Below are 21,772 nucleotides of genomic sequence, written 5' to 3'. Positions count from 1 at the left end.
GGGCTTCGATGAGCACTTACTTGGGAGTATAAGTCTCTGGGCTCCGATGCTGACGGCCAATACTGTTATCTTGGAGGCAATATTGCAGAGGTTCACCAGATTTTTTGCTTGGATAAGGCGGTCACAGTGGCGCAGCGGTAGAATGCAGCGCCAGAGACCCGGGTTCCATCCCGACTACGGCTGCTGTTCTCCCCGTGACCTGCGTGGGTTTTCTCCGAGATCTTCGGTTTCCTCCCACACTCCAACGTACAGGTTTGTAGGTTAATTGGCTTGGGTAAATGTAAACATTGTCCCTAGTGTGTGTGTAGGATAGTGTTAATGTGCGGGGATCGCTGGTCGACCCGGACTCGGATTGCCGAGACGTCTATATCCATACTGTACCTCTAAACCAAACTAAACCATGTTCAGCAATACTTTTTCAACGTTCTGTTCCTGTAAAGGTGGCAATAGACAATAGGTGCAGGAGTAGGCCATTCGGCCCTTCGAGCCAGCACCGCCATTCAATGTGATCATGGCTGATCATCCCCAATCAGTACCCCGTTCCTGCCTTCTTCCCATATCCCCTGACTCCGCTATTTTTAAGAGCCCTATCTAGCTCTCTCTTGAAACCATCCAGAGAACCGGCCTCCACCGCCCTCTGAGGCAGAGAATTCCACAGACTCGCCACTCTCTTTGTGAAAAAGTGTTTCCTCGTCTCCGTTCTAAATGACTTACTCCTTATTCTTAAACTGTGGCCCCTGGTTCTGGACTCCCCCAACATCGGGAACATGTCCTGCCCCTCTCGTTTCCAAGCCCTTACCAATCTTATATGTTTCAATGAGATCCCTCTCATCCTTCTAAACTCCAGAGTGTACAAGCCCAGCTGCTCCATTCTCTCAGCATATGGCAGCGGCAATTTGGATACAAAGTATTCTCTTTTGGAAACTTGCGTAAGAAAATGCATCGTATTTACTTTTGGTCATGGGAAAAATATAGCAATCTTACTCATCACAACCAGCATTCTACATTTGTTGTGTGAAGTGGTTAAAAGTGTCCAGCCTGGCTGAGAGCAGATGCATGGACTCAGCATTACTGTGGTATGGGAATGACTGAGGAAATACTTCTCACTTTACTCTACCCTAGGCTTCTGCCAAATATAATCTTGCAATAATTCTGAATCAGCAACTCACGGTTCAAAGAGCAGTGCAGGATTTGTACAATCATTTGTTATCTGTGGAATGAAGCCAATGTCAGATTAGCAGTGCCTGATAATAATGTCTCGAGTGGACATAGGAGAGGTTGCTTTACAGAACAATGAAAGGTCCATTTTTGGCTTTCTTTGTGAACAGCAACAATAAAAATGAGCTTCATCAGGGAAATCTCATTTGCAACAATGTAGAAACAATGAATTACAGATACTGGTTTACAAAAGAAGCAGGTCAGGCTGCATCTCTGGAGATCACCGAAATGCTGCCTGACCCGCTGAGTTAGCACTTTATGCCACAGCATGGAATGACCCATACAACAGCACTGGAGCCTCTCCCCATTGTCCACAGCATAGAACAGTAAAGCACGGGAACAGGCCCTTCGGCCCACTATGTCCATGTTGAACATGATACTGAGTTAAACCAATCTCCACATTTAGCTTAGAGATACAGAGTGTAACACGCCCTTCAGCCCATTGAATCAGCGATCACCCTGTACACTAATCCTATCCTACACACAAGGGACAATTTACAGAAACCAATTAACCTGGGCGTCTTTGGAATGTGGGAGGAAACCTGAGCACCCGGAGAAAACCCACATGGTCATGGGGAGAACGTGCAAACTCCATGCAGACAGCAGCACTCATAGTCGGCATGGAAGCAGGGTTTCTGACGCAGTGAGGCAGCAACTCTAACGCTGCGCCTCCCTTGATGTTGTATTTGTAGGATCCGTTTTCTTTTGGGTTTGTATTTTGGAAATGGCACGGGCTGTGATCCCTGGTTTTGTTCATTCCAACCCCTACTCGTCTCAGGCAGTTGTTGACCGTAGCTGTACTATTAAAGCCAGATGAGCTGGAAGGGGAACAGACTTGTCGATTGCAGTTTTTTTGAATAACTGGTTAAGACTACCAACAAGAGTTCTTAACCCTTTATGGCCATAGTCATGCTCATTTCCCTAGAGTACTGTATGCAGTTTTGGTCCCCAGTTGCAGGAAGGATTGTCGTTGAGTTAGAAAGTGTGCAGAAGAGTAGACACAAGAATAGACATAAAATGCTGGAGTAACTCAGCGCGGACAGGCAGCATCTCTGGAGATAAAGAATGGGTGACGTTTCAGTCTGAAGAAGGGTCTCGACCCGAAACGTCACCCATTCCTTCTCCCCAGAGATGGTGCCTGTCCCGCTGAGTTACTCCAGCATTTTGTGTCCATCTTTAATTTAAACCAGCATCTGAAGTTCTTTACTACATGGAGACACAAGAAACTGTAGATGCTGCAATCTTGAGCAAAAAAAAGACAAAATACTGCAGGACATGTTCCCGAAGTTTGGGGAGTCCAGAACCAGGGGCCACAGTTTAAGAATAAGGAGTAAGCCATTTAGAACGGAGATGAGGAAACACTTTTCCACACAGAGAGCGGTGAGTCTGTGGAATTCCCTGCCTCAGAGGGCGGTGGAGGCCGGTTCTCTGGATACTTTCAAGAGAGAGAGCTAGATGGGGCTCTTGAAGATAGCGGAGTCAGGGGATATGGGGAGAAGGCAGGAACGGGGTACTGAATGTGGATGATCAGCCATGATCATATTGAATGGTGGTGCTGGCTTGAAGGTCCGCATGGCCTACTCCTGCACCTATTGTCTATTGACATGGATAGGCAACGTTTTGGGTCAACACCCTTCCTCAGACTGATGTCAGTAAGAGGTAGAATACTGAATGGTGCAGAAAGGATTTGCCTCAATGTTACCAGGGCTGGGTTACAGGGAGAGGTTATATAGGCTGGGACTGTTTTCTCTGGAGCTGGGGAGTCTGAGGGGTGAGCTTATTGAGGTGTACAAGATCATCAGGGGCACAGATAAAGTGAACGCTCACAGTCTTTTCCCCAGGGTAGAGGATTCTAAAACTGAGGGCCCAGGTTTAATGTGTGAGATCTAAGAGGGTCCTCAGAGGCAAGCTTTTCACTCAGAGAGATTTGTCACTCAGAGGGTAGTCTGTACCTGAAATGAGATGCTCGATGAAGCAATAGAAATGGATACAATTTCAACTTTTAAAAGACATTTGGACAGATACTTGGAAGATAAACACAAAATTCTGGAGTAACTCAGCAGAACAGGCAGCATCTCTCCGGAGAGAAGGAATGGATGACGTTTCGGGTCGGGACCCTTCTTCAGCCTGATACATGGATTGATTGATTGAAAGATACAGCAAGAAAATAGGCCCTTCGGCCCATAGATACCGACCATTTATTATCCATTTTCACCTAGTTGTGTTATCCCACTTTCTCATCCACTGGGGACAATTTACAGAGGTCAATTAACCCACAATCCATCTTTGGGATGTGGGAAGAAATGGGAACTCCCAGTGGAAACCCGTGTGGTCACAGCGAGAACGTGCAGAGTTCACATAGACAACACCCAAGGTCAGTTGTTATTGGGCAAGTCCACATCTTATACAAGGTGCTCACATAAAGGCCAATTGATCTCAGTTCAGGACTGGCATGTTCCAGTAAAGAGGAGGCATAGTGATGACCAAGTATGGGAACCTTGGATGACCAAAGAGATTGTAAATTTGGTTAAAAAGAAAGATTTAAGATGATGAATTCAGCAAATGCCTTGAAGAAACTAAGGAGAAAATCCTGTGGCTTTTTACACCTGCATGAAATACATGAGGGTTACCAGGGAGGTAGCACAAAGAGCAAACTTGGGCTTGGAATCAAGGGATGACAGGATGTAGGCAAGGTACTAAACAAGTACTTTGCATCTATTTTCACTAAGGAGGCCATGGAGAGTGGATCATACTGTCCCTTTGTTTAAGGGAAGTGGAGAGAATCCAGGGAATTGTAGGCCATTGAGCCTCACATCAGTGGGAGGGAAGCTATTGGAGAGGATTTCTTGGGATGGGATTTAAACCCATTTGGAAGAGAATGGTTAATTAGAGGCAGCATGGCTTTGTACACGGCAGGGCATGTCTTACTAACAATCGAGATGTTGAGGTGGCAAATGTGATCAATGAGGGTGGGGCAGTGGATGTTGTGCACATGGATTCTAGTAAAGCATTTCATAAAGACCACTTGATAAACTTATCCAGAAGACTGGGAACTATAGGCCAGTGAGCTTAACATCTGCAGTTGGAAAGTTACTGGAGGGTATTCTAAGGGATAGGATATACAGGCATTTAGATGGGCAAGATCTGATTAGGGACAGTCAGCATGGTTTTGTACGTGGGAGGTCGTGTCTCACAAATCTGATTGATTTTTTGAAGACGTTACCATAAGATTGATGAGGTGAGAGCTGTAGATGTTGTGTACATGGACTTCAGTAAGGCGTTCGACAAGGTGCCACATGATAGGCTGCTCGGAAGCTTAGATCGCATGGGATCCAAGGAGAGATGGCTGAAAGGATAGCAAATTGGCTCCATGGAAGGAAGCAGAGGGTGATGGTGGAAGGTTGCTTCTCGGACTGGAGGCCTGTGACTAGTGGTGTGCCTCAGGGTTCGGTGCTGGGACCGTTACTGTTTATCATCTACATCAATGATTTGGATGAGAATATACAGGGCAAGATTAGCAAGTTTGCTGATGATACAAAAGTGGGTGGTTTTGCAGTTAGTGAAGATGGTTGTGAACGATTGCAGCAGGATCTGGATCGATTGGCCAGGTGGGCGGAGGAATGGCGGATGGAATTTAATACAGAGAAGTGTGAGGTGTTGCATTTTGGGATGTCGAACAAGGGCAGGATCTACACAGTAAATGGTGGGCCTCTGGGTAGTGTTGTAGAGCAGAGGGATCTAGGAAAGTGGAGTCGCAGGTAGATTGGGTGGTCAAAAAGGCTTTTGGTACATTGGCCTTCATCAGTCAGTGTATTGAGTATTGAAGTTGGGAGATCATGTTGCAGTTGTAGAAGACGTTAGTGAGACCGCATTTAGAATATTGTGTTCAGTTCTGGGCATCGTGTTATAGGAAAGATGTGGTCAAGCTGGAAAGAGTACAGAGAAGATTTATGAGGATGTTGCCAGGACTAGAGGGTGTGAGCTATAGGCAAAGGTTGAGTCGGCTGGGACACTGGGAGTGCAGAGCATGAGGATTGATCTTATTGAGGTGTATAAGATCATGAGGACTAGATCAGGTAGATGCACAGAGTCTCTTGCCCAGGTGAATAGACCAGAGGACATAGGTTTAAGGTGAAGGGGAAAAGAGTAAATAGGAATCTGAGGGGTATCTTTTTCACACAAAGGGCGGTGTATGTATGGAAGAAGCTGCCAGAGGAGGTAGTTGATGCAAGGACTATCCTAACATTTAAGAAGCAGTTAAACAGGCATATGGATAGGACAGGTTTGGAGGGATAGGGACCAAATGCTGACAGGTGTAGCTGGGATGTTGGCCAGTATGGGCAAGTTGGGCCAAAGGGCCTCTTACCACACTGTATCACTCTATGACTCATCTTAAACCTCTGTCCACTGGTTCTTGATTCCTTAACCGTCATTCACTCTAACTTCCCCTCATGATTTTAAACACCTTGGACAGACGTGGCTTATTTTCTCTATAACACCAGAGGTTGAGAGGAGACCTGATAAAATATATACAATTACGAGAGGAATAGATTAGGTTGACATTAAGAATCTTTTTAACAGGATGGAAGGCCAGAAGCTTCAAAATGTAAACAGGGCCAAAATGTAAAGTAAACATGCAGGTACAGCAGGCAGTGAAGAAAGCGAATGGCATGTCGGCCTTGATAACAAGAGGAATCGAATATAGGAGCAAAGAGGTCCTTCTGCGGTTGTACAGAGCCCTAGTGAGACCACACCTGGAGTATCGTGCGCAGTTTTGGGTCCTTAATTTGAGGAAGGATATTCTTGCTATTGAGGGAGTGCAGCGTAGGTTTACAAGGTTAATTCCCGGGATAGCGGGACTGTCATATGCCGAGAGAATGGAGCAGCTGGGCTTGTACACTCTGGAGTTTAGAAGGATGAGAGGGTATCTCATTGAAACATATAAGATTGTTAAGGGCTTGGACACGCTAGAGGCAGGAAACATGTTCCCGATGTTGGGGGAGTCCAGAACCAGGGGCCACAGTTTAAGAATAAGGAGTAAGCCATTTAGAACGGACACGAGGAAACACAGAGTGGTGAGTGTGGAATTCTCTGCCTCAGAGGGCGGTGGAGGCAGATTATCTGGATGCTTTCAAGAGAGAGCTAGATAGGGCTCTTAAAAATAGCAGTCGGGGGATATGGGGATAAGGTAGGAACGGGGTACTGATTGGGGATGATCATGATCAGATTGAATGGCCGAATGGCCTACTCCTGCACCTATTGTCTATTGTAAAGGCCATGTGTGAGGCTTTTTTTTACACGGAGGATGGTGGGTGCCTGGATGGCGCTGCCAGGGGTGGTGGTCGAAGCAGATACGATAATGGCATTTAAGAGACTTGGATAGTTTATTATTATTGTTGTCACGTGTACCTAGGTACAGTGAAAAGCTTTTGTTTGCATGCCCTCCAGTCTAAGAAAAGACAAAAAGTGTAGGAAAGAACTGCATTTGCTGGTTTAAATCGAAGATAGGCACAAAATACTGGAGTATCTCAGCAGGATAGGCAGCATCTATGGGGAGAAGGAATGGGTGATGTTTGGGTCGAGACCCTTCAGACTGATGTCAGGGGAATGTGAGGTAGATAGATAAGGAAGTGTTAAGGTGTGAAAACAGGACAAAGGAAATGGAGTTCAAGGAAAATGTAGATAAGGATACCGTTCCCTCCGCAACTCCCTGGTCAACTCGTCCCTTCCCACCCAAACCACCCCCTCCCCAGGTACTTTCCCCTGCAACCACAGGGGATGCAACACCTGTCCCTATACCACCCCCCCCCCCTCGACTCCGTCCAAAGAGGTCACACTTTAAGGATAAGGGGGAAATCTTTTAGGACCAAGATGAGGAAAACATTTTTCACACAGAGAGTGGTGAATCTCTGGAATTCTCTGCCACAGAGGGTAGTTGAGGCCAGTTCATTGGCTATATTTAGGAGGGAGTTAGATGTGGCCCTTGTGTCTAAAGGGATCAGGGGGTATGGAGAGAAGGCAGGTACAGGATACTGAGTTGGATGATCAGCCATGATCATATTGAATGGCGGTGCAGGCTCGAAGGGCCGAATGGCCTACTCCTGCACCTATTTTCTATGTTTCTATGTAAGACTCCGACAGTCTTTCCAGGTGAGGCAGAGGTTCACTTGCACCTCCTCCAACCTCATCTACTGTATCCGTTGTTCCAGGTGTGGACTCCTGTACATCGGCGAGACCAAGCGCGGGCTCGGCGATCGTTTTGCTGAACACCTCCGCTCAGTCCGCCTAAACCTACCTGATCTCCTGGTTGGTCAGCACTTTAACTCCCCTCCCATTCCCACACTTTCTGTCCTGGGCCTCCTCCATTGTCAGACAGAGGCCCAGCGCAAATTGGAGGAACAGCATCTCATATTTCACTTGGGCAGCTTACACCCCAGCGGTATGAACATTGACTTCTCTAACTTCAAGTAGCCATTGTCTTCCCTCTCTCCATCCCCTCCCCTTCCCAGTTCTCCGAGCAGTCTTACTGTCTCCAACTACATTCTATCTGTTTGCTTTGTTGTCACCTTCTCCCAGCCAACAATGATCAAGAACCAATACATGGTCCTTGATCTCCATTCCCTTTGTCATGTTTTCACACCTTATAATTCCTTATCTCTATATATCCCTCTCCCTTGACATCAGACTGAAGGGTCTCGACACAAAACGTCACCCATTCCTTCTCTCCAGAGATGTTGCCCGTCCCGCAGAGTTACTCCAGCATTTTGTGTCTATCTTCGACTATAGAAGGATATGTATTCTGTTCAAGCAGATAAGAGGTTGTCTTGGCATCATGTAGAGCACAGACATTGAGTTGTAATGTTCTCCCTCCTCTCTGGTGCTCTGAGGCAGCAGTTCTATCAGCTGCTTCACTGTGTCACACATATAGGCTTAGAGGGACATGGGACAAAGGCAGACCAAAGTGTCTCACAGCTACCCTCTACTACTGGAGAATTCATAGATTTCAAGTGACTTTGTACGATAACTGCATTTACAAGTAAACCAGATTTTCTTTTCAAATGTTGAGTATATTACATTGAAGTTTGCAAGGGACAATACCCACCAAAGGTAGGCAGCAAATATTTATGGACAAACACAATGCATAGACTTGCACGGGATAAAACAACCGGAATGAATAGAATACAGATAGTAGCGGCATATCCGTTTCTGTGCCACACATGGGATATGCATGCAAAATTGACCTATTGTGTTTATGTATTGGTGAGAAGGAAAGATTTTATTCATTGTTATGAGAGCATTAATTCCATAGTTATAATGTGGTGCAAGATTTGTTAAGTAAATATCCACATGAAGTATGTTTTACCCAGATTCGTCTAAAATTGGTGGAAAAGGTTAAGCTAAAGCACTCTTTGGATGAGTTTACGACCTTTACATTGGATCCTTTGTGTGGGCTGATAATTTCAGGTTTTCCAGGTCACTGCTCAAAACAAGTTGCTAGCTGAAAATGCAAGCAGAGATCGCAGCCTCATCAATGCTCAAACCGCAGTTCAGCTCAAAACAATGCAATATATATAAACCCTTCAACAGTTATACAGTACAGTGTGCAGATTCTAATCATTCTGATGCAATAAGTAACTTCTAAGTACAGGAAATACTTGGCAAGGTCTTTTGGAAACGACAACATCCGAGTCCTAATGTGTATCTAAAAATGTACACATACATGTGCCACTTTCTTGGAAGCAGCATAAAGGCAAGAAATCTGTGCCCTACTATTTTGCATGGGAGCGGGAATATATCAGTAAGCAGCAACTTATTTTGTTCTTTCATACTTACCACATAGACCATTTGGCTGTCAAGTCTATGCTAGCTCTCAAGACATTCTCATTCCACCAGATTTCCCTGTAACCCCCCACCCCGTACCTCCCACATATACCCATTCATCCATCTGATCCTCCTCACGTCCACCTACACTGGGATCAAATTTACAGTGCTCCATTCATCTTCTAACACTTCAGTGTGATGTTGGAGCAAACTGGAGCACCCAGGGGAAACCCACAAGGTCACTGAGAAAAACATGCAAACACCACAGAAACAGCACTGAAGATCCTGTTTAAACACAGATCTCAGGACTATGAGGAAACTATGAGTTAACTGCAGGCAAAATCATGTTATTAAGATTAATGAAATACTAATGGCTACAGAGAGTGTATTTAAGCTTACAACCCTCAAGTAGTGGTTCCCAACCTGCAGTTCATTTAAGATTACAAAGGCATTAATAAGAAGTTTATTAGAAAATTCACGAGTGAAGTCCAAAGAAATAAAAAATATACTCATCATGCAGGCAGGCAGGCCCTGGATGGAATTCAAAGTTTTATATGAAGTAGCCTCAGCAGTTTGTGTTTGTGGGAGTGGGTGGATGTGGGGCCTTCATTCAAAAAGGATAGGAAACGGAAGCAAACTGCACAAAGAGTGAGATGTACAGTGACAAATCAGTGGCCATTTAAACAGACAGACAGCAGAGCACAGAGAATAAGAAAGGGTCAGGGATAGTGTTGTATTTGAGTGAAAGCTTACAGTTGATGAGAAGAACGTGCATGCACTAGTGCTGTGTACAAACAATTCAGCCTGCAGTGGAGACTGCAGCAGTTTCACACCTCTCTACTGGATCACATTGAAATCCAGGTGGAAGTAATCCCACTGTTTTAACAAAAGCAAACGATTGGAAACTGTGGAGGAGCAAACAATGTGCACGAGCGAGCGGACATACTGGTGATTTAAACTTATTCTGCGTATCAAAATGGAACATGGAGCCTTTACTCAACAGGTTGAGAAGCCCCAAGGCAGATGTAATGATCCAGGTGCACACACAGCCTGTCACAAGCAACGTGCTGCCTGCTTGCCATTGCCCTGCACCTAACTGCCCTGTGAAGGCAGTCATCGGCCTGCTGCCACTGCGGTTTCAGTGATGGACTGCAGATCATGGCTACCTGTTGCATGAGAAGATTTCTCTCCTCACACCACCCTTAGTTTAGCAACAAAATAGCCACATTTGTCAGGCCAGCAAAAATGGAATCAATGTCTTCAGAGTCAAAGTAGAACAAGTTCCAAGTGTGGAAGAAACAGGTGAATGGGAATAACTTGAATGAAGTACAAAACATGCACAGAGCAGGATGGCCAAATAACGCTTCTGTGGCGCACTCTGCTATAAAAGGCTGAACATGCTGAGGTGACATGAAGAATTACCCCGAAGCCACACGAACATTGTGGTATTCTCAGAGTAGTCCTGTGTTATATAAAAGGGAGGCTTTGAGGTTATTGTGGTTCCCAACATTGTTTAATGCACAGTGGATCCTACAGAGGGATAAATATCTTTTATTTCTGACCGTTAGTTTTGAAGTTGTTATAAATCAATTTATTTTACTTAACATGTCAGTTTATTTATTTACAAAATGTGAAAACCAGCAATGGGTCCATGAGGCACTGAAAGGGTTTAATTAAACAAGATCAATTCCAAAGTCTCCTCTAAAACCAGTTATTGTCATACATATTGGCCTTGCCTTTCAGGTTCTAGTGCAATGAGATACGGAAACATTAGTCTGCTATCGGTGGGAGAATGAGCAGAGCCCCGTTAAACCCAACACTCAGCTGCTGAATGCGTCAACAGCCTGCGGCACCTTTTTTAGTTGGATATACTGGAACTCGGCAATTTTCAATTTTACAGACTAGAATTTTGATAAGAAAGCCATTAATTATAAAATGTCCATCTTCCGATGGAAGTTAAAATTGGGATTTTCTATTTGAAAATAGAATCTGGGAGGGCCTTGCTGGGTGGAGGGAGGGAGTAGTGGGCCAAGTCTTGGGTCAACAGGAGACCATATCACAGGGAATAACGTTAAAAACTGGCTGGTGTCCAGTGATACCTGCATGGACTATACCTGCTGCCTCTTTGTTGAATACTGCTCCTCCATGGGATACTAAACATACATAAGATTCCTTATTCATATTTGTTTATCAGAACTAATGGTTTCACAGTGGTGGAATCTTTAGCAGTCTCTCCACACACTGGTTGGCTATTGTAATGCTAACTTTGTCCGCGTTGCGCTTATTTTATGCCCATGTAAAATTTGTAGGTCGAGTTTGTCTCTGATTAATACTTAGGGTTTAACCAGAACTATCAATTATTGAAATAATGAAATATTTAATCACATTGAATCCCTTGACACAGTATTTAACTTTTATACAGGATGACAGCTGCACAAACGTTAATATTGCTCAGCCATTATCAAAACAATAAGGGAAGACCAACCAGTAAAGGGGTGACTACCCTGCCCTTTGCCAGTGCTATCATTATACTGCTCCCACAAATAACCAGTTTGTACATACTGCTTATACATATTGGCTATGAGGTTAGTCCTCAGCTCCTGGTACAGTGTTGCTGCCATTTCTTGATATGGTCCAGTTTGGGTGGAATAGTAATATAGTGCTCGAACTACAAGGTAGTTCAAATTAATCCAAATGGGTCCCCGCCAGTAAGGCGGATCATATTCAGTGTTGCGTTTCAAGTAGAGAGGGCTAGATTTTGAGAGAGAGCGGAGGCCATAAGGGGTCCAGAGCTTTTCATCATCCTTCATATCCTTTAAGATATATTCAAGTTTTGGAGAATCAGGTTTGAGGATTTGAAGTATGAATGGGAATAGACTCACATAGCCAAATGCGTTGACATACTGAAGCTTTGGCTGTTTGCGAACCGAGCGGACAAGCCTGGCTGCTTGACCATGCTGGCGAGGCTGTCCCGGGGGAACATAGATCTTCTCTCGCTCCAGAAAGATGGACTGAGAGTGATTCCCATAATCGCTGAATGCTTTCTGATCTTCAGACCAGTGCAGTTCTCCAAGCAGAGAGTTGTCACTTAGCGTTTCATACATCTTCTGATAGTCTTGATGAGGTAACCCAAGGATTTTTGCGATATCTGTCATGACCTTGGATGCCAACGTCATCCAGCAGCGAAGGTCCACGTGACGTTCATCCTCAGAAGGGTGAGATGCTCGGGGGTAATCATCGAGTCCAGAGGTGAGAGTTTTTGGATTGAGGAACAGGTTGGTGTCAGTGTCGCGGCCTCGCCAACGATAAGTTGATGGCAGGGGTCCAGCCTGGGTCGAATTATACCAATCATACCAAGTCTTCAAACGCGGAAAGAGCTTCTTCAGGTAGGACTTGTCATCTTCAGTCAACTGCCCATGTAAATCTTCTATTAGTGTCTGTAGTGACAGGAAGAGTGTAGGAGGATTGGCATTTTTATTCCTCTGTACAATGAACTCTGCTGGCACTTTACTGCGTGCTTCATTGTCCAGAATCTGCTCTCTGGGGATCCAACCTTCCACATTCATCAAATCTAACCAGTGACCAATCACTTCCTTACTAATCGAAGGATCCCATTTACTAATCAGGAGTTGATGGAATCCTTCATCCCAGAGAAATCCTCGGGGGAAAAATGAACGGGATGGAACTGCAGTGTAGAGTGGGCCCTCCATGTACGGCAGTGGGTACTCATTGTATTTGGACTGAACATATGACTGACCATAAAAATATCCCATTCCTCCAATGGTATTACTGAAAATTGCCTTAGCAAATTTAATCTGTGGTGGAGGAAAGCCCTTATTTGACAAATGGAAAATGTTGTCAAATCTCTCATCAAATGACTGCTTCCACCTTTCCAGCTCATTTGTCAAAACCTCACCAGAAAAATGATTTGGTCGTTGTGTGAAACTTCCCGATTCAAACAGGACTTCGACCTGAAAGGGAACCTGCACAGTCACCTGATGAACCAGGAGGTTGTTTGGTGTGGTGCCCTCATCTTGTTTTGGGGACGGTCTGTAACTGTCCACACCAATGTAGTAGCGCCTGTGTGTAGAAGCTGCACTGTACACAAAGCGGCCATTCAAGCTACTTTTCACAATGTCTGTCACCATCTCCAGACTTGGGCAAGGAGCCTCGAGGTGGTTGTAACTGTTCAAGGGGAAAGAAAAGCAGAGTGATGAGAAACAAAGCAGAACTTCAGAAACGCAGATACTATTTGCAGCTTTCCCAAATTATTTTCATAGTCATACCAAATGGAAAAAAAGGCCAACGGCTCACCGTACCCATGCCGAACAAGATGTCCCATCCTCCATGCGTTTGGCCCATATCCTTACAAACCTTTCCTATCCATGTACCTGTCCAAATGTCTTTCAAATGTTGTGACAGTACCCGCCTCAAACTACGTTCTCTGGCAGCTCGTTCCATACCCCCACCATCCCCTTGTTCTGGACTGGCATCATATATCAGTCCCGCCATCCCGGGAATTAACCTGGTGAACTTAAGCTGCACTCCCTCAATAGCAATAATGTCCTTCCTCAAATTAGGAGACCAAAATTGCACACAATACTCCAGATGAGGTCTCACCAGGGCCCTTTCAACTGCAGTAGGACCTCTTTGCTCCTAAACTCAAATCCTCTCGCAATGATGGCCAACATGCCATTAGCTTTCTTCACTACCTGCTGTACCTGCATGATTACTTTCAACCTTCCCTGGACCCTCTCCAGAGCCAGCACATCCTTCCTCAGATATGGTGCCCAAAATTGTTCATAATACTCAAAATGCGGCCTGACCAGCGCCTTATAGAGCCTCAACATTACATCTGTGGAATCCTTTGCCACAGAAGGCTGTGGAAGCCAGGTCAGTGGATATATTTAAGGCCGAGATAGATAGATTCTTGATTAGTGCAGGTGTCAGAGGTTATGGGGAGAAGGCAGGAGAATGAGGTTAGGAGGGAGAGATAGATTAGCTATGATTGAATGGCGCAGTAGACTTGATGGGCTGAATGGCCTAATTCTACTCCTATCACTTATGATCCCTGTTTTTGTATACAAGCCCTCATGAAATAAATGCTAGCATTGAGTTTGCTTTCTTTACTACCGAATCGACTTGCAGATGAACGTTTTGGGAATCCTGCACCAGCATTCCCAAGTCCCTTTGCACCTCCGATTTCTGGATTTTATCCCATAGAAACATGGAAACATAGAAAAAAGTGCAGGAGGAGGCCATTCGGCCCTTCAAGCCGGCACCGCTATTCATTCGATCATGGCTGATTGTTCCCCATCAATAACCCGTGCCTGCCTTCTCTCCATATCCCTTGACTCCACTAGCCCCTAGAGCTCTATCTAACTCTCTCTTAAATCCATCCAGTGACTTGGCCTCCACTGCCCTCTGTTATGCCCATAAATTCACAACTCTCTGGCTGAAAAAGTTTTTTCACACCTCAGTCTTAATTGACCTCCCCTTTATTCTAAGACTGTGGCCCCTGGTTCTGGACTCGCCCAACATTGGGAACATTTTTCCTGCATCTAGCTTGTCCAGTCCTTTTATAATGTTATATGTTTCTATAAGATCCTCCCCTCATCCTTCTAAACTCCAGTGAATACAAGCCTAGTCTTTTCAATCTTTCCTCATATGACAGTCCCGCCATCCCAGGGATCAATCTCGTGAACCTACGCTGCACTGCCTCAAATCACAAGGATGTCCTTCCTCAAATTAGGAGACCAAAACTGTACACAATACTCCAGATGTGGTCTCACCAGAGCCCTATACAACTGCAGAAGAACCCCTACACTGAAATCATCTTGTTATGAAGGCCAATATTCCTTTTGTTTTCTTCACTGCCTGCTGTACCTGCACGCCAACTTTCAATGACCGGTGTACAAGGACACCCAGGTCTCGCTGTACCTCCCCCTTACCTAACCTAACCCCATTGAGATAATAATCTGCCCCCTTGTTTTCACTGCCAAAGTGGATAACCTCACATTTATCGAAATTATACTGCATCTGCCACGCAACTGCCCACTCACTCAACCTGTCCAGGTCACCCTGCAACCTCCTAACATCCTCTTCACAGTTCACACTGCCACCCAGCTTTGTGTCATCCACAAACTTGCTAGTGTTGCTCCTAATTCCCTCTTCCAAATCATTAATATATGGTAAACAGTTGCAGCCCCAAACACCGAGCCTTGCGGCACTCCACTCGCCACTGCCTGCCATTGTGAAAAGGACCCGTTCACTCCTACTCTTTGCTTCCTGTCTGCCAACCAATTTTCTATCCATTTTACTTGACACATCCTCACAAAATTCCAGAAGATTAGAAACATAGAAAATAGGTGCAGGAGTAGACAATTCGGCCCTTCGAGCCACCACCGCCATTCAATATGATCATGGCTGATCATCCAACTCAGAATCCTGTACCTGCCTTCTCTCCATACCCCCTGATCCCCTTAGCCACAAGGGCCACATATAACTCCCTCTTAAATATAGCCAATGAACTGGCCTCAACTACCTTCTGTGGCAGGGTTCCAGAGATTCACCACTCTCTGTGTGAAAAATGTTTTTCTCATCTCGGTCCTAAAGGATTTCCCCTTTATCCTTAAACTGTGGCCCTTGTGGCTAAAGTTCTTAAATTAAGAATTTTGTAAGTTTCTATAAGATCCCCCCTCAATCTTCTAAATTCTAGCGAGTACAAGCCGAGTCTATCCAGTCTTTCTTCATATGAAAGTCCTGACATCCCAGGAATCAGTCTGGTGAACCTTCTCTGTACTCCCTCTATGGCAAGAATGTCTTTCCTCAGATTTGGAGACAATGCATCCACTATTTCTGGGGCTACTTCCTTAAGTACTCTGGGATGCAGTCTATCTGGCCCTGGGGATTTATCGGCCTTTAATTCATTCAAATTACCTAACACCATTTCCCGACCAACCTGGATTTCACTCAGTTCCCCCATCTCATTTGACCCGCGGTTCCCTGCTATTTCCGGCAGATTATATATGTCTTCCTTAGTGAAGACGGAACCAAAGTAGTTATTCAATTGGTCTACCATGTCCTTGTTCCCCATGATCAATTCACCTGCTTCTGACTGCAAGGGACCCACATTTGTTTTAACTAATCTTTTTCTCTTCACATATCCATTAAAACTTTTGCAGTCAGTTTTTATGTTCCCTGCCAGTTTTCTTTCATAATCTATTTTCCCTTTCCTAATTAAGCCCTTTGTCTCCCAGTCCTCTGGTAAGCTATTTTTTCTGGCTAATTTGTATGCTTCATCTTTTGTTTTGATACTATCCCTGTTTTCCCTTGTTATCCACGGATGCACTACCTTCCCTGATTTATTCTTTTGCCAAACTGGGATGAACAATTGTTGGAGTTCATCCATGCAGTCTTTAAATGCCTTCCATTGCATATCCATCATCAACCCATTAAGAATCAATTGCCAGTCAATCTTAGCCAATTCACGTCTCATACCCTAAAAGTTACCTTTATTTAAGTTCAGAACCCTTGTTAAGTATTAGTCAAACTTGATTTTCCTTTCATAAATCCATGCTGACTTGGACTAATGCTTTTACTGCTATCCAAATGCCCCATTATTACCTCTTTAATAATTGACTCCAGCATCTTTCCCACCACCGAAGTCAGGCTAACTGGTCTGTAATTCCCCGTTTTCTCTCTCGTTCCTTTCTTGAAAAGTGGGATAACATTAGCTTTCCTCCAATCCACAGGAACTGATCCTGAATCTATTGAACATTGGAAAATGATCACCAATGGGTCCACTATTTCTAGAGCCACCTACCTGAGGACCCTGGGATGCAGACCATCAGGTCCAGGTTGTTATGAAGGCCAACATGCCATTAGCATGGGGAAGGGGGGGGGGGGAAGTTTAAACAATATAATATGTGGCAATTTTTTTTAATACAGAGTTCGCCTGAAACGCAATGCCAGGGGAAGTTGTGAAAGCTGATTTGATGGCAGTGGCAGGCACATGAGCAGGCAGGGAACAGAGAGATAAAGTTCACATGCAGGCATAAAGATTGGCAAGGCATGGTAGGCTGAAGGGCCCGTTCCCTTACAATACTGTTCTACATTCAACACAAATTGACCTCACCGTAAAACCTAAAGATAGGGAAAGAAAATAGCTTCAAAATATCCAAAAATGTCATACCATAAATATGCAAATGCAGATGAATCTAACAGCTTGTTGAATATATACGGACTTCCACCCTGTGTACAGGCTGGTTGATCACGAGAGGCAACCTCACCTGGCATATTTGCCGTTTCTGGATTTAAGATCAGTTGGTGGCAGGAAAGTGATTTTAAATGTTCCCAAGTCTTCTGATGAGCCTGACACAGCGACCAACTTCTTCTTCTCCTCAATGTGTGGCAGCAGGTCTCCCTGTCCATCAGTTGCAACGTAAAATAACAGGGATATCACTGGGTTCTCTGGAGCAGAGCTCTGAGAAAATGAAGGCACCCATTAAATTCACATTGCCTTACTGTGGTACATTTATAATTTCACATGCCCAGTATAGCGGAGTCAAGGGATACGGGACAAAGGCAGGAACGGCGTACTGATTAGGGATGATCATCCATGATCACACTGAAAGGCGGTGCTGGCTCGAAGGACCAAATGGCCTACTCCTGCACCTATTATTCATGGTTGTGCTTAAAAAACAAAATAGCTAGTCACTCCAAACCATGCAAAAGTCATACCTATTAGGGACATACGCCAAATCATCATTTATAAATATCCGTCAGAGTATCAAGACTGTTTAATTGTCAGATGCACTGGGATTGGAACAATGACACCTTTGTTAACAACTAGAGGGCAGGCCATCCTAGACTGGGTATTGTGTAATGAGGAAGGATTAGTTAGCAATCTTGTTGTGCAAAGCCCCTTGGGCAACAGTAATATGGTGGACTTCTGCATCAGGATGGAGAGTGACACGGTTAATTCAGAGACTAGGGTCCTGAACTTAAAAAAAGGAGACTTTGATGGTATGAGACGGGAATTGGCAAGGATAGACTGGCAAATTATACTTAAAGGGTTGACGGTGGATATGGAATGGCAAAGATTTAAAGACCACATGGATGAATTATCCCTGCCTGGGGTAAAAATATAACAGGGAGGGCGGCTCAACCGGGGCTAATGAGGGAAATTAGGGATAGTGTTAAATCCAAGAACGAGGCACATAAATTGGCCAGAGGAAGCAGCAAACCAGAGGACTGGGAGAAATTTAGAATTCAACAAAGGATGACAAAGGGGTTAATTAAGAGGAGCAAAAAAGCTTGCAGGGAAGATAAAAAATGACAGTAAAAGCTTCTTTAGATATGTGAAGAGGAAAAGTTTAATAAAGACAAATGTGGGTCCCTTACAGTCAGAAACAGGTGAATTTATAATTGGGAAACAAGGAAATGGCAGACCAGTTAGACAAGTACTTTGGTTCTGTCTTCACTAAGGAAGACACAAACAATCTCCCAGAAATATTAGGGGACCGAGGATCTAGCGTGACGGAGGAACTGAAGGAAATTCACATTAGTCAATTAGGGCTAATGGAATCAAGGGAAAGCAGGAACAAGGTACTGATTCTGGATCAGCCATAATCATATTGCAGGCTTGAAGTACTTATTTTCTATGTATCTACATCAACTGAGCAATCTTAAAAAATACAAAGCAGCACCAAAATGGGCTGTAATGGGCAAAGCTGTCCCTGGAGATGGCTGATCTGCAAATGAATGCCAGAGCCATTGGTATTTCACTTGGTTTCAATCGTTTCTGGCCTCTGCATCATTGGGTGACCGTTACCTTCAGCTCTGCTATCATTTTTGGCAGTGGGGTGGGAAAGAGGCAGAATAGGCTATTGTGTGAAAAACTTATTCATTTACAAAGCTGTTCCAAATGCGAATGCACTTATTGAACTGAGCCATGCCTGCTCACTTATTTGACCTAAAAGGGATTAGCAGGATTAGTTTGCAGTCGGATTATCAATCAGGATACCTGCAGCTGATGGCCCAAGGGATGCATTTGGAGAAATTGTGAGAAGAGGACAACTGCTGCAAAGATGAGGATTGTGGTACTAAACAATCATCATTGACTTCTGAAGAGATGAAGTGCTTTTATATCGCTTGGAAAAACATGTTCAAAGAAGACACGGGCGTGGAGCTTCTCGATACAAAGCTTCAGTGCTGATTGATGGCGACAGCAACATACCTGTGGCTTGGCAGTGATTCTCCACGTCCAGTCTCCACCATGCCGCCCACCATGACGTTTCACAAACTCAGTTGTTAAAGTGAAATCGTTCTCCGTAACTTCCTGCTCTCCAAAGTTGATGCCGTCGTGCATGAGCCATCCATAGCTGGGCAGCCGATCACCCTGCTCACATGTATGGCGCAGGTTCACCTCTGCTTTGAACTGCTGCAGCCACATCAACCCTACATTTAAAAATTAATTCAAACAGATCAGTAGAAAATTTGTAAAGGCAGACGGTTTTGAAATAATAAGATCAAGAAAAGTATTTCTGTTTAGCAGGATCTGGGTATCCTTACACACACACATCACAGAAAATTAACATGTAAGTACATGGTCATTAACTAGGCCAGCAGTACGTCACAGAACTGTACAGATGGACACAGGCTCTTTGGCCATCTTGTCCACGCCAAGTTGCCTGCATTGGGCCCATATCCCTCTAAACCTTCCTATGTACTGGGCCTGCAATCCAGGTGAGATGATGGCCCCAGCCAGCTAGTGGCCAGAGGAATAATGAGGGTTGGAGCCATTGGTCGCGGCCTGCTGGTGTGCATGTAAGGGTTGGCGATGGCCGTAACGGTGGCAGGCACACCTTGGAAGTGACCGTAACGGTGGCAGGCACACCTTGGAAGTGGCCCAGGCACATGCCGTCAGAGTAGGCAAGGTAGGCACTGCCTACCCTGACTAAAATTATAAAATGGTAATTATTAAATATAAATAGTAAAGGCATGGGAGAATTATGCCTATCTAAGAGATCGATCTCTTCGGTAGGCATAATTCTCCGTGCCTTTCATCCGCAGCGCTTGTAACACGTGAAGGTCTGTGCAGCCCACGTGCCGTCAGCGCTGCTTCAGGCCGTCAATGACAGGCGGGGCTGAAGGCAGCTGAAATTCTTCCTTTGCAGTACTGCGCATGCGCAGCAGCCTTCTGCGCATGCGCAGGGCAAGCTCCTTGGCGGGGATTTCAAATATGGATAGTCATTATTTTAAGAGTATCTTAGGAAACAAAGAGAGAAGAATCGTGAACCAATGATGTGGTAGGAAAATTTCTTGGTGCTATGTTTTTAAATACCGTATTTCCCGGGGTGTGGGGGGGGGGAGAGAGCTCCTTGGGATGGGAGTGGTGCAGACCGAGGGTGGCGTTGGCCTTCTGGTGAGGGTCTGTAGATCGGTCCGCTATAACTACAATCTGTTACATAGAGGTCGGGAATAACAAGGGATTGCTGTGCTCGAGAGACAGATTGGACAGCTGACAAGCACCAACTGTAGAGGCTGCAGAAGGGCTCAAAGATTGCCTATCCATGTCCTCCAGATGCAGAGTTACTCTTTGTGTTTTCCTTTAGAAGCACTGTTTGCTTTGACTGCCCCCTACTGGCACAATCAGTGTTTGACATGCAAGTCATCGGTGACATGTTTGCTGAAGAAGCCTTGCAACACTTTGGTTTTACAACCAATGCCAGCGAGCCTGTGGTCCTGCAGCATTCTACTCCAGCTCTGCGACATACCCTTCCATCACATAGTCCTTTTGCCCCTCAGGTTCGTGTTAAATATTTCCCCTCACGTTAAACCTACATTCTCTAGTTCTTAGGTAGACAAAAATGCTGGAGAAACATAGAAAATAGGTGCAGGAGTAGGCCATTCAGCCCTTCGAGCCTGCACCGCCATTCAATATGATCATGGCTGATCATCCAACTCTCTGTGTAAAAATTTTTTTTCTCATCTCAGTCCTAAAAGATTTCCCCTTTATCCTTAAACTGTGACCCCTTGTTCTGGACTTCCCCAACATCGGGAACAATCTTCCTGCATCTAGCCTATTCAACCCCTTAAGAATTTTGTACGTTTCTATAAGATCCCCCCTCAATCTTCTAAATTCTAGCGAGTACAAGCTGAGTCTATCCAGTCTTTCTTCATATGAAAGTCCTGTCATCCCAGGAATCAGTCTGGTGAACCTTCTCTGTACTCCCAGTATGGCAAGAATGTCCTTCCTCAGATGAGGAGACCAAAACTGTACGCAATACTCCAGGTGTGGTCTCACTAAGACCCTGTACAACTGTAAACCAACATGTAGAGGAACCAACGAGAGAGCAGGCTTTTCGCATATTATTTCTGCTTCAAATAAAGTCAAAAACTAAACATATTCACCAATCAAGACATGATTTATACCACAATGACATGCAGCAAAATTATAATACAGTATCTCATCTCTTTTTACACGTTGCAATGAATGCAATTTCTATTATCTCTTTCCACTTCCAAATAAAATTCTGGTTGGATTATTCAGCATATGATCAACCTCGGTGAGACCAAGCGTAGGCTTGGCGATTGCTTTGCCCAACACCTCCGCTCGGTTCGCAATAACCAACCTGATCTCCCGATGGCTCAGCACTTCAACTCCCCATCCATTCCGAGTCCGACCTTTCTGTCCTGAGCCTCCTCCATGGCCAGAGTGAGGCCCACT

General features: G+C 44.8%; 1 protein-coding gene across 4 annotated transcripts in view; it reads right to left on the bottom strand.

Annotated features, from left to right (window-relative positions):
• Positions 1-9,486: 9,486 nt before the first annotated feature.
• Positions 9,487-21,772, bottom strand: part of mogs (mannosyl-oligosaccharide glucosidase) — a 68,231-nt gene continuing 55,945 nt past the window's right edge. For all 4 annotated transcript variants that reach the window (XM_033036353.1, XM_033036333.1, XM_033036343.1 and 1 more), the window contains 3 exons: positions 19,280-19,500; positions 17,331-17,524; positions 9,487-13,224 (listed from right to left, as the gene is read on the bottom strand). In XM_033036353.1, coding sequence (XP_032892244.1) covers positions 11,481-13,224; positions 17,331-17,524; positions 19,280-19,500 — 2,159 coding nt within the window. In that variant the 3' untranslated portion in view covers positions 9,487-11,480. The remainder of the gene's footprint in view (positions 13,225-17,330; positions 17,525-19,279; positions 19,501-21,772) is intronic.

Source organism: Amblyraja radiata, chromosome 1 (genome assembly GCF_010909765.2).
Source record: "Amblyraja radiata isolate CabotCenter1 chromosome 1, sAmbRad1.1.pri, whole genome shotgun sequence".
NCBI classification, from domain to species: domain Eukaryota; kingdom Metazoa; phylum Chordata; class Chondrichthyes; order Rajiformes; family Rajidae; genus Amblyraja; species Amblyraja radiata.
Note: the sequence above shows the minus strand (reverse complement) of the source record. Positions and strands in the feature narration are given on the sequence as shown.